Here is a 13,458-nt window from a genome sequence, read left to right as displayed (position 1 = left end):
GGGGGGAGGAGAGGAGGAGGAGAGGAGAGGAGGAGGAGGAGGAGGAGGAGGTGTGACGCAGGGCCTCCTGTACAGAATCAGGGCTTCATTAAGCTGCAGCCAAAAAGAAACTTTAGGAGTTTCCCATTTAAATACATGCATGTCCTTCAAAATAAAGCACTTCTGGCTCTACAGGAAATTACAAAGTAAAACCCCATTAGTTACAATCTGGAACATTTGGGTTCTGATTTGTTTAATGTGTCGTGATATTATTTAATTTTTAGCTTGTAAATCTGAAAAGACTTCCTGGTTAAATAAAAAGATTTATAATCAGTTAAACGCCTGAGTTTCTGTTGTTTTTATGACACACAGTAAGAATAAACTCACGATCCGTTTCTGTGAGGGGATAATTGAGTTTTTGTTCAGGTTGAGCTGATAATCTGACAGAAGACAAGTCGAAACGATCCTTCGGGTCGGGAGGGACCTGAAGCTACATCAGGACAGGAAAACAGTTTTTACCCTGAGCTGACGGACAGACAGGAACATTTCAGGACTTTAAACGTGGACCTGATCCATGAGACGAGCATACAGAACCAAATAATAAACGCTTCATTATCGTAGCTTTTCACCGTCGATATTTAAGGCCGGATTAAGACTTTTGAAATTAATGCACCTTTCTGAAACGGCTTTTATTGTGAAAACACCACAAATGTTTTCATACATGTCAAACCAGTTAATGAAGTACAGCTGCAAGTAGAAGGAACATGTACTTCCTGTTCCCCACAAGAGGGTGCTGTAGCACCCCCAGCTCCCTCAGCTCCTTTTTTTTTTCTTTTTGTATTTTTTTATAAAACCCTCACACACGGTGCCCCACACGGACACAGTCCACCTAACTACACCGGATAATCGATCACAGATCAGGGGACGGAAGGGTTAGCCCGGGGGGGAGCCAGCTGCGCGCGCATCCAGCGGTTTCGTCCGTTAACCGTTAACCTCACACCAAGCAGCTCGACTAGCATTACCGTGAGAACCCGACTAGTTACCGGACTGAAAACTAGTCTGGTTAAAGAAGAGGAAACGAGCGGAACTTTTTCATGCCGACCGTTAGCCCGCCCCTCCATTTTACTTCTTTAAAAACAAGTCTGAACGGGAAGTTTTTAACCCAAACGGTGGTAAAGGATCTTTAAGCAGAAAAAACATCATTTAACAGCAGTGAAGAATAAATAATTTTACTTACATTAACTTTAAAGACCGTCGTTGATCGACTGTTGTATCTCAGCTTTAAACGGACATCTGATGCGTTCAATTCCCCTCGTAAACTGCACAAACCGCAACTAGAACCCCCTGAAGAGGATTTATTGCGTAGAATTACCCTGCTGACCGACACGCTTTATAGTTTTATTTAATTTAGATTTTACCAGCAGAGTATACTTATAGGATAATATATCGTGATTTTATTGTTAAATCTTTATACTTCTAAATGTTTATATTTAGAATAACAGGGCATAGTTAATCACATAAGCTATCTATAAGACTGCTGCGCTAAATCACGCGTTTAAATGAAATATTTCAGTAAAAATGGAATGGGTTGTGTGAACTTGTTTCAGTGTTTCATCCCGTCTAACAGAAGAGTGTTCATGTTTCCGAGCAGCATTGAACGCAGCCTGAGTGGGCGGGGCTTGCAGCTGACAGACAGCAGCAGATATTTACCTGCCCAGACACGGACTGTAAATCTCACCGTGACTGTAAAGTTGAGACTTTGGACCGGATTAAAACTTGAATGTGATTATTTTAACGACTGTAAAAAGTTGGTGGTCTTTAAATGTTAAACTTTTACTGACAGAAAGCTCCGGTAAGAGTCAGAGGAACCTTTAAAAAGCAGCTTAAATGTCAGAATAAACAAGACTCACCTGTTTTATTATTTCAGGTACCTTTCCAGCTTTAAACTGTATAACCTGGACTGCTTATTTAATGTATTTCCAGCTTATTTATCTGAAATTTTACTGTCATTTGTGCAGACTAATGAAAATGAAAAAGAATAACAAACTTAAAATCGTGAAGGAGATCTGAGTTATTTCTGAGCCCACTGTATGTGAACGTGTTTATTGACAGAAAAAACAAAGCATTTTATTAAAACACGTAGTAAACAAGTATTTACACTATGTATTTTTTTCCTTAGTAAACAAATTTCTCAACACAACATTGTATTTTACATTTCAGTCTCAAAGTGCATCAGAACTGATTCTTCAGCAGCTTACAGGTGACAAAAATCAGCTTTCTGCAGGCTTCAGTCAGGAAATTAGCTTCATTTCAGCTGTTAAATAGAAAGTAGAAAACAAAACGTATCTGAAGTTCAAATAAGTAGAACAGAAGCTAAAATTAAATAATTCTGAATGTATAAAAGTTACAAACACTGACATCTTTGTACACTTGGTGGAGCTGAAGTTTTGGACATGAAACAAAAAAAAAACATACAGAAGAATGTGCTGACTCAGCGTTTACACTATAATAATAAATGTTTTACTAAAGTCCTTGAGCCCAGAGCAAATAAACGTGATAAAGAAGTGATTTAAAGTTACAGCAGAGGAAATGTTTCTGGTTTAAAGTGGGTTTTTGTGTGTTTATGGTTTGTTTGCAGGAATAATCTAAAAGTTGTGAATGAATGAGGCTCTTTAGTAGGTGTGAGAAATGCTGGTACTGCCTTCTTATTATCTGTAATGTGTTTTTGTACTTTTTTATGGATTGGTACTTCAGAACGGTAGTTTAAAAGATGCTCTGTAAATACAGTCATCCTTCACCAAATTAAGGAGATCACAAAAATCAAATGCACACAAACAGCAAGAAACATTCGGCTCAAACCCTGATCTATGAAGCAGAACATGGACAGAATATATAAAAAGAGATTTATCTTGTTTTAAATACATTTAAATGAATAAATTAAAGGAAAGGAGCGCCTCATACAGGCTGTTGGTCAGGTCAGTAAAACATCTGTCCCAGCTGCTCCACATGCACTCTGCAGCTCCGTGCAGCCTGCAGGGCGTGGTGCGTTCAGGCGTCAGTCGGGCTTCAGGAGCATCACGATGGCCGGAGGATGTTCTCCGTCTAAAGTCCCCTGCAGCACTCAGGATCCTCACAGCTCCGTCTTCTTATATGTTCCTTTTAAATCACTGTCGTTCTCATTAAACTCAAAAGCTCTGTTGTCCAAGGCGTTGACCTTCTGCTTCATATCTCCAGACTCCAAGGTGGGGTCCTCGCTGTCGGCGTCACCTGAGCCTTTGTCACACATCCGTTTGTACACCTGGAAGGCTGCAGAGGAAATCAAACACAGCGTCAGGAACCATCCCTGAGCCTCAAACCTCCCCGGCTGCTTGGATTGTAATGAACACAGAAGCAGCGTAAGAGAAATGTGACAGTTTGTGTGTTTTTGTCAGTTTTTGGTTTGGTCTAAAATGGGTCAAATTCTTGCATTTTTTAATTGCATGAAGTTTGCAAATTGGAAAAGGACTGTTTTTAAATCTAACTTGCTCTCTTGTATTGGGGCGTATCCTTTAAATCTGTAGAGAAGGTCATTTTTATTAAAAGGTTACTATGATTTGACATGTTTTATAAATTATGTGGCACAATTCCACCTTTCTTGACCTTTGAAGAACATGTCTGTAAACTTATCCTCTTATTTCAGACAGAACAGATCATTTTTATTGTCACTGATTAGCTTGTATACAGAACTTGTTTGGAGGTTTATTGAAGGTCTGAGCATCTGTTCCCAACAAAATGTTTTTGTTTTCTGTTGATGTGTAAGTTTGAGCTCTGGTATTTTGAATCTGCAGATTCTGATTGTCATATTTTAAATCCAGTTTCAGGAGCATCACCTGCCCGTGTGTGTTTGTTCAACTCTCACCTCCAACAAAAGAGAGCGCAGCGACCAGCTGGAAGATGCTGTAGATGAGGGGGAAGGCGAACATGACCTCCAGCTCCTCTGCGCTGAAGGACAGCTGGACGATGGTGCTGCACAGCTGGGCGTTCTGGAAACCCGTCTCCAGCGCGATGGTTCGACTCCTGAACGAAACACGGACCAAAGGAAAGAGAAATCAGGAACAAAAGCAAACAAACGACCCGACTCGGCCTCCTCCCAAAGCGCCTCCTACCTGTGCCAGGGCTGACCCACGAAGCGGGCCATGAGGAACCCCAGTCCGAACCCAATGAAGGGGTATATGGCTCCGATGATCCACAAGGAGGGAGAGATGACCCAGGAGGACTGGTAGAGGACTCCTCCAACCACAGCGATGATGATGATGAGAAGGAAGCCGGCGACAGAACCCACCTGGAGGAGAACAAAGCCCATCCAGAACTTTAATCAGCTCCCAGTTATTGTGTGTGGTCCCCTGAGACAGATGATCAAATAAAAGGTGAAACATTCCTACCTTGAGGATCAATTTGGCCTTTGAGGGCCACCTGGTCTTCACGTACATCCCCACAGCGATGGGGATCAGAAGGGCTGCCAGTGTGATTCCTGAACAAACAGAGCAAATATCAAATACACCAGCTTCATCTACAGGAGATCACAAATATGTGCTTTGGAACAAAATCAGAGAAAAAAGAAAGCAAACAATATATCAAAACAGCCTAATCTGTGTTTTTATCACATACATGTAGAAGTAAGAGACCTGGTGTCGAGTATTTGAGCTACATTAAAGTTTTACCTCCAAAGATATTTGCTTACCGATGCTGTCAAAGGGAATCTTGATGGTGTCGCTGGAGGTCCAAATGCTGGTGTAAATGAACAGACAGAGGGGCATCATGCCCAAAGCCAAGATGGAGGAGCAGGCGGTCATACTGATGCTGCAGAGAGAAAACATCTACTTTAAAACTGGGCCTAATGGACACCCAGTTTACGAGAGAAACATTAAAGCCTGCCTCAATCTGACAGGTTTATAAACACTAACTAAACCTTCATAAAGTGTTCACAAACTGTTTATAAACCATTAATAATCCCTTTAATTTATGCTAATTACCATTTATTTATTCACATGAAGGTGCAAAATATATAAAAATACAAATTATACACAAAGTAGCATTTGCACATTAACCAGCTCAATAAAAATGGTTACATCCAGAAGTTTCTTCATATTTCTGTAAAATAATTGTGAAATTGATGGAATAAAGTAACTGATCTGTGGTTTGTGAACTCAGCTACCTTTATATCTGACAGGAAGGATATAAATGTAACAACCTCCAATTACAACCTTTATAACTGTGATTAACTTTAACTTTCACTAAGTTATCCGTAGGAACGGAGACTCCTCGCTCTTTGTTGGACTCTGCAGACGACCAGTGAACTGTAAATGTTGATGTTTTTAACCAAAACATTTTTAGGTTGCAGTTAAAGAAAATAAATAGTTGATTTAGTTCAAATTCTGGACCACAACAGAAGGCAGAGACACTTCGTCCAACTTTATTAATGCTGGTGGTTCCCATTGGTCCATGGGGTGGTTGGTTTGTTCCTACTTCCTGTTTTCTTTTCTAATCAATGTGAAGTCATTATCTGACCTCCAACGCCTGGGTGGTGGTCCGAATCACCCCAAAGGTGCAGGAAACAGCAGAGAAACAGCAGGAAAGTGGCCAACTGGGAACTAAAAGTGCTACAAAGCTGCTAGTTTAGATTATTTAACAGGATTTTAGAGTTAAAGGTTGTTTAGACCCGAGCAAATGCAGCGGTGTGTCTGAAAAAGGCTGAAACTGACGGAGCGAGGGTTCCAGTTCCAGAATGAACCCCTACCTCCTGAGCCATAAAGTAGAAGCAGGTGAAGTGACATTTGAAACCCTTTGAGAGGGACTCACCTCAGGTCCATGTCTCCGTCCAGCCAGTAGCAGATGATGTTGGAGCTGGAGCCCCCGGGACAGCAGCCCATGATGATGATGACGATGGCCTGCACAGGCAGAACATTGAAGGCCAAAGACAGGGCGAAGGCGGTGAAGGGCATGATGCCAAACTGGCAGAGGAAGCCGATGACGATGCCCCAGGGCCTCTTGATGTGGCCCCACAGCTTCTTGGCGTCCACGGTGCAGCCCATGGCGAACATGACCATGGCCAGCATCACGGTGAGCACCGTGCTCAGAACCAGGCTCAGGATTTCATTGAAGTTACTGGGGGGGACCAGGCAGTTTGCACCTGAGCAGACTGTGGCTTCAGGGTGACAGGTCGGACCAGACATCATGGACAGAAGACTTTTTAGATTCTTAGATTCCATAGGTTGGACCCAACGTGTCCCTGCGTCCGTGTCTGAGAGGATGACTGTGATGGAGTGAGGAAGAGTCCGACTCGATGCTCTTTATGTCCCACGCTGCTGGAGGAGGGGGGGAAAAAAACCCAACATCTGGGCGGGAAAGTCAGGTGAGGAAAAAAAATCAAAAATTAACCAATAGTTGATGTTTTATGGGGTCAGTGTTCAAAGACGTGAAATCTCAGCTCTGTGGTTCCAGCCTTTACAGCCTCTGGGTTATTACAGCTTTATGGGCAGGAATGCTGTGAATCATCATCATCATCATCATCAGTGTTCACTGCCAGCAAGGAGGAAAGATGCTGCACGTTTCAGTGAGCGGAAACATCATGTCCAGTCTTTGGCATCCATTCCCAGGAAAATCAGGACTTTCTATCTAAAGTTGATGTTTTATTTAATCTGAACAAGAACAATCTGTTCAAACTGAGCTGAGATTAAAAAACAAAACAAAAAACAAAACACTGAAAGGCATCAGCTCTGCAGGAATCTACTCTGAATTATTTTTTTGCAGCTTTATTTCATTTCTGTTATTTTTTAGGTGGGCTCCAAATGAGAAAAATATGGGATTGCATGAAAAACAAAATTACATTTTAAAAGTAAGAGTTCTTTTTTTGTTTATTTTATTTGGTAAAATACTCCTGCATCCGAGATGTGCCACACTTTTCAAAATAAGACTAGCTCTCCTTGAAGGAATGCATATCGCCCGCTGCTTTGCATGATGTTAGAGCTCAGAGGACGTGTTCTGAGTGACTCTCAGCTACTACCACTCCAAACTTCAGCTGAGTATCTGTGAAAATGACTGAGTAATCAAACTGCCGCCATGAGAGGTGGGTAAAAAGAATCTGGGACAGGGAGCATTAAAGACGAGGACTGAGGTTATTTAAATCAGCACGTGTGAGAAAATATTAAACTACGTCCCTCGAAGGAAGAACCCCATCAACAGCTGAGAGAACCACGTGGAACAGGGAAACATCTGTTCACAAACCAGACTTTAAACCTCACTGAGCAGAAAAGAAACCAGAGTTTCTGAATATTATCTGAAACGTTTTATCCTGCAGTCTGTCAGACTGAATCAATCTGTTTCCATTCGACTGACGTCTGCAGAGAAAATATTCAGATTAAAACAGCTGAGATTAACGAGTCAGAAACAGTTAGATCCAGTTTCATTCTGTCTTTAATAATATTCAGGATAAATGTCAAAACCTCCATCTTTATTTGCAGTTTCCACATTCTCTCACCTTTTATGTGCGCCTGTAATTAAACTCATCCTAAAGGAATAAAAGATCAAAAGGAGATTTATAGCATTTTACATCACAAAGCTGGACATGGAGGGGGTGATAACAATAAACCCGTTTCATAAAATGATTTTACAGTTAGAAGAAGAGGTCTGTACTCTGCTCCGTAGTTAAAAGGAGTCTCTGCACATCTTAAACGTGATGACCTTCACAGCTTCTGTTAACATCTCTGACATTAGAGTTAAAAGACAACCAGCCACCCAACTGGAAAATCCTTAAACTAAAAACTCTGAGGTCATCATTTAACACAGAAACAACTGACCTCACAGGTGGCTGAGAAGCTCGGCTTTAGTTTTAGTTCAGCTGATTGAATCGTGACGTCAGGAGCAGGTTTGGGTTTTAAATCAGATTTAAAATCTGGGCTGAGCTGGATTACAGCTGGATGAAGGAATGCAGACTTTTATTAATTCAACAGTTTGGCCTAAAATAGATCAGTAAAAAATGTCACTCTTTCAGACTTTTTGATGTCTCCGATTCGTCCCCATAAATTCTGATTCTGCAGCCAGAATGTTGGATGGAAAGTTTTTCCTCCCGCTCAGGTTTCAGCTCTAAATGACAAAATGTAAAGATAAATGAAGGAAAAAGCACGGAGCTCATTAAAGGTCTTCAGCTCCAGGCCGCACTTTGGTCAGACTCGTTTAAACCTGACCAGCCGCGCAGCCGTTACCGTGGCAACCATGTGTTTTGGATGAAGACACCAGGAGCATAAAGGTGGAGGGCAGAGTTTTATGGACTGGGAGACTTAAAGACAAATACAGAACTTTGTCTCAATCTGATGGATTTAAAGAATCAGACATCTTCTAATATCTGTTTTAGCATTAAAATGAGTTCTGTGATCCATGCAGCTGTATTCTAAAGGAAAAAAGAAATTTGAGCAATTTTACAAATAAACTAAATAAGAGGTTGAGGTAGTTTTGAATATTCACATTTTTAAAATTTAAAATAAACTTATTTCAATTAAATAAATTGACAAAAAGACCCATTTTCATATGTGACAAGAAACATGTTTTGTTTGTTAATCTTCTTCTGTTTAAAGAACTTTTTCCTCAGATATTCTCATTTAATGTAAGTTTATGGGTCAGAACCTTGACTGGACTTCTTTAATCTGGATAAACAAGCAGATGCAGAGTTATCACCACAGTGAAGCACGGCGATGGCAGCATCATCATACGAGGATCATTTTCAGACTTTATTTTGAATCAACAGAGGAAGAGAAGCTGTTTGTCACTGCAGGAGGGACAGATGGTGCAGAAATAAGAAAAGTTTAGGATGAAAAGGACCTTCAGCTTCAGCAGAAAAGGATTTAACTTCTCTGCTCGGACTGAAGCTTTATTTTATCACAAACATGTCTCAGTTTCTCACAGCAGAACATGATTTACAACATATCACCAACTCAGATCAGCAAAAACTGGAAAAATGAAAGATGCTGAAAATATAAAACCCTTAAAGCACCTCAGACTGGACCACCTCCTGCATTAAAGTTCATTAATAATGTTTCATAAAACAGAGCCTGGATCTCAGCTGAAGCTCATTTTCTGCAGAGATGTGTGTTAGATGACTGAAATGTTCAATTTAACCCGAGCCGAACAGCAGCTAAAAGGACCAAAACCACAGCTGAAAGCAAAATTAGCACAACAGTTGTCAAGTGTTCTCTAATTTCATGGCTTCCTACACTTGAAAAGGAGGACTTGGAGACTTCAGGAATTCACTCAATCCTTTTCTTTATTTTCACCAATGAGTGAAAACCAATGATCAGGTGAACAGGTGAAAAACCTGCAACATACATACAAAATATTTTAACATACATTTTAGACATTTAGTTCAAAGTTAATAATTTATCTTAATGAATAATTCCATTCTGAGCCTTAAACATACATTTCTTTTACAATTTTAACCATAAATTCAAATATTAAATTATTAAATTCCATGTCCAAGCATTTTAGAATTACATTTTTTTTCTTTTCCTTAGGACTTAAGTTTTTTACATTAAACATCTTAATATACATTTAGTGAAACCAAACTATTAAACTAGCAGTGAAACTCTTACTTCAATGAATTCTGCATTCCATTTCTCAAATGTGAAATTACAAACAAATTACATTCACTTTGAGCCCAGTAAGTAGCTTACCGGCAGTCCTTATGAGTCCTTCCCCATGAAATGGTGCTTTGGAGGCTGTGTATTGCCTCCCTCAGCTCTGTTGCAAAACCAGTAAAGTGGTTGGTGGATTCCATATATTGCCTGAGTTGAGGGTGCAGCTGATTTGGCCAGATTTCTTTCACCTGCTGAGAAGTGCTGGAGAGTGGCACACTGTTGTGTGTGTGTGTGTGCACACACACAAATGTCTATTCATGCACCCACATCTGAACAAATGAGCAGATCTGCGCAACAACAGTAGCTAAAAGGTAAAAGTAGAACAATAACAAGTAAAAAGTTGCATAAAAAGACAAAACTAAAGAAGCAGATTTCAAAGAAAACGTTTCTGAAGGAATTAAAGGGATTGTGTGTTTCAACGGGGGATTTGATTTTAAATTAGGCTGAATATTTTGTAAAGTATAAAAGTTACAAACATCAAAAGTCGCAGCAGCCACGTCCTGTAAGAACTGAACGTTTTAAGTCTGATTGCACAACGTTAGGGAAATGCTGACTCAGCGTTCAGTCACGCACGGATTCATCCTTCCTGGAGTCTTATCAGCCTTTGCGTGAGCCATCGGACCCATCCTTGGTGTAAACTTTAAGTATCTGCAGCTTCTGTCAAGTCAAGGCTGCCCAGGAGATCCGATCCAGATAAGCATCTGATCTAAGCGCCGCCTTCCAGCTGCACGGAGAAATAAGGAAATAAAAGTTCCTGCAGCTGGACCGTCTGTCCTGTAACAGCAGAACCCTGGATGGAGGAGACCTTGACCTTTTATAGGAGTTCACCTATAAAAAGTTACGAGTCAGATTATAGAACAACAGGGAGTTTAACGAGTTTTATGGGTTCGAAACGACCCGTTCAACCATCAGCATCACTGGAACACGAGATATTTTACTAACAGACACACACACGAGTAAACACAAAGACATGATCGCCCGCCTGTCATGGTGCTGGGTGACATCTTTTATGTCATTACTGCACAACAGGAAGTGCGTCCCTGACTTTAGCTACAGCTTTAGCTTTTAGCTATCATGTTGCTAATTTTAGCTTCGACTCAGTATTTGGTCAAATCAACCCAGCAGTTTTAAGTGTGGATGGAGCTCATTTTAAAGCATCTTATGATGAAATTTAATCTATTTTTAAACTGAATGTAAATAAAAAGCATCCTTTAATTAAATGTGTTACACAAACTCACCTTTTAAAGGAGTTTTGGTTAAATATTGAAAGTTTAAAGCATCCTGTGATGCAGAATGTTCTAAATATTTAACTAAAGTCGTAATGTTTTATTAACAGAAGCTAAAGATAAAAAGTGTAAAGGGTGGGGGGTATAAATCTTATTTCCATTTACATAAAACTTGCACTTTGAATCCTCATTTACAGTCCGAGAAGATCCATGTGACGAAGCAAAGGATAAAAATTATTTTTATTTTAAACACTAAGATCCCATCAAGTCCTGAAGCTGGGAGGTGGACACTAAAGGCATCACGATGCGTTTAAACTCTGCTGCAGAAACCCTCCACCACCTTTAAAAGGTTTGACTTATTAAATATTTAATGAGCTCCATCTTTCCCTCTGCCACAAACAGGACCTTCTTCTCCTGAAACTCTGCTTGTTTTTATCTCATCAAGATAAAGTTAATCTCATCTTTTAGGTTTCAGGTCTTTATGACCATGAGACGGAAATCTGACATAATAAATGGTTAAGTTTCATTCTCTGAATTAGCTGTTTTAACAGGATGAATTTCAGGTAATTTGATGAGATGAGTTTGAATGATCCTGCAGAGAAGACTGAGTCTCATCACAGAGGGATAATATGACAGCCTGCAGCTCCTCCAGGGCCTGCAGCATCTGCAGCAGCTGAAGGACCTGCAGCAGCTGAAGGACCTGCAGGCCCTGCAGGAAGGTTCCTTTAGGAAAGATGTGATGTTTACTGCAACCAAACAAGGACCAACAAGGCTTTTAGACTTTATTATAAATAAAACCAGAGCAGCTCTCAGTATAGATGATTATTTAGAATAAATCTACAATCATTCAACCGAAAACCTGAAGAGACGAGTTCTGTTGAGTCCACTTCCTCCTCAGTAAGACTCGCCGGTCTCCGGTTGGCTCAGAGACCCGCCGGCCTCTGGTCAGCTCAGAGACTCGCCGGTCTCCGGTTGGCTCAGAGACCCGCCGGCCTCTGGTCAGCTCAGAGACTCGCCGGTCTCCGGGGGGCTCAGAGACCCGCCGGTCTTCGGTCAGCTCAGAGACTCACCGGTCTCCGGGGGGCTCAGAGACTCGCCGGTCTTTGGTCAGCTCCGAGACCCGCCGGTCTCCGGGGGGCTCAGAGACGTGTCCTTTAATCGGGTACTTCCTGTCACGTGAGTAATGAAGCATCTGAGCAGATAGATGCCCCAGTAACTCAGAGAGCTGTTGCAGAAAGAAAGAAAGGAGAACAATAAAAAGTGAAAAGTAAAAAGTGAACTCCTCTCAGGGTTTGCTGAGCGTCAGAAGAAGACTGTCACCTGATGAGGAACGGTTGGGGGAAGCAGCTCGTCGTCTGACTTTTAAGCACATCCTGAAGGTTCAGCAGGTTCGTCAGCAGAACTCCAGTCCCACATTTATCGATCTTCGTCACCACGATCTGAACAGCAAACAGTTTCAGACGTTACATCGTTATCTGCCTGTATAATCATGGAACAACTGTAAACAAGAGAGCACAAGTCTGTCCAAATCAGAACATTAAATGTTCATTTGTTACAATAAGACTGAGGGCTGAAAGGGTTAACTCTGTGCTGGAGCCATTTTAACAGATCATATTTATAAAACTTTGACCTTTAATCTCAGACACAGAGGCCGGTAGAGGCTGAGGTGGAGCTCACTGCACGGTCTGACCTTCAGGGTGAATCTGTCTTAAATGTTTCCTCTTGTGAATAGTCTTCCTCTCTGTAGAACGACAGACTCTATATGACCTTTGACCCTTCCCAGATTGATGGGCAGCTTCTCGGAGCTCATTGCTGATGTCTTTCCGCCCTGACATTGTGTTAACAGAGCAGCAAACTGACAGAACTCCTGCTTTTAATTTAAATAATTTGATGTATAAAACCTCAGAAATAGGAGGGTATTTTTACATTTTAACAGGACTAATAATAATATGTACAGATGTGATAAATTAGCTTTATTCCAGAGGTTTTTAAATGCAGTAAGCAGGTATTTTTATTCTTCCTTCAGCACTGAGAGCTGCTCCGTGTTAAACACTACTCTGCTACAGTCTTACAGAGTTTAATCAGCCGACAGGATGAATAATTGAACGCAGAGGGCGTTCGGAGTGCAGCTGCTTCATTAGAACGTCAGCGCTGTGGTGTTTCAGAGGACGGCAGGCTTTAAATAGCTGAGTGGGAACGTTCAGCATTAATTCACTGTGGACACAACGGCAATTTGTAAGAAGAGGAAGCAGGTTAACGGGAGGACAGGCGGCAGCTGGACTTTAACCCACTGAAGTCTCTGTTCTCAGAGTTAAAACCATCAACCTGCTGTTTCTCAGGAGTAAAAAGACAGATCCAAACAACACAGACACTGAGCGCTAACAGTCCTTCAAAGCTCACTGGTCCTACCACATAAGGACGTCTCGTCTCCTCACACATCTCCAGAGCGATCATGTCTGCGTGCTGAAGACCGACGCTGCCGTCCACCAACAGGAAGGTCCTCACCAGGCTGAAAGACAGACATCAGGGAGGACAACAGGTGAGACATCAGGCAGGACAACAGGTGAGACATCAGGCAGGACAACAGG

At 41.4% G+C, this 13,458-nt stretch overlaps 3 protein-coding genes across 3 annotated transcripts in view; all 3 read right to left on the bottom strand.

Moving 5' to 3' along the window:
* si:dkey-3d4.3 (actin-fragmin kinase) overlaps positions 1 to 1,291 on the bottom strand; it is a 6,640-nt gene extending 5,349 nt beyond the window's left edge. Inside the window, exon 1 of the mRNA XM_037976193.1 lies at positions 1,217 to 1,291. The gene's annotated coding sequence lies outside the window, so the exon portion shown is untranslated. The remainder of the gene's footprint in view (positions 1 to 1,216) is intronic.
* A 759-nt stretch (positions 1,292 to 2,050) lies between these two features.
* Positions 2,051 to 6,368, bottom strand: slc10a2 (solute carrier family 10 member 2). The gene is made up of 6 exons (XM_017434407.3): positions 5,818 to 6,368; positions 4,700 to 4,818; positions 4,401 to 4,489; positions 4,125 to 4,300; positions 3,878 to 4,035; positions 2,051 to 3,285 (listed from the first exon to the last, which is right to left on the bottom strand). The coding sequence occupies exons 1-6, from the start codon at positions 6,225 to 6,227 to the stop codon at positions 3,110 to 3,112; spliced, it is 1,128 nt and encodes a 375-aa protein (XP_017289896.1). The 5' UTR covers positions 6,228 to 6,368; the 3' UTR covers positions 2,051 to 3,109.
* Positions 6,369 to 9,268: 2,900 nt separating this feature from the next.
* gtpbp8 (GTP binding protein 8 (putative)) overlaps positions 9,269 to 13,458 on the bottom strand; it is a 23,959-nt gene continuing 19,769 nt past the window's right edge. Inside the window, exons 6-8 of the mRNA XM_037976305.1 lie at positions 13,280 to 13,379; positions 12,191 to 12,309; positions 9,269 to 12,095 (exon numbers count right to left, since the gene is read on the bottom strand). Of these exons, the coding sequence (XP_037832233.1) occupies positions 11,978 to 12,095; positions 12,191 to 12,309; positions 13,280 to 13,379 (337 nt within the window). The 3' untranslated portion in view covers positions 9,269 to 11,977. The remainder of the gene's footprint in view (positions 12,096 to 12,190; positions 12,310 to 13,279; positions 13,380 to 13,458) is intronic.

Source organism: Kryptolebias marmoratus, linkage group LG6, assembly GCF_001649575.2.
Source record: "Kryptolebias marmoratus isolate JLee-2015 linkage group LG6, ASM164957v2, whole genome shotgun sequence".
NCBI lineage: Eukaryota > Metazoa > Chordata > Actinopteri > Cyprinodontiformes > Rivulidae > Kryptolebias > Kryptolebias marmoratus.
The sequence above is the reverse complement of the archived record's forward strand: the minus strand, read 5'-3'. Positions and strand labels throughout refer to the sequence as shown.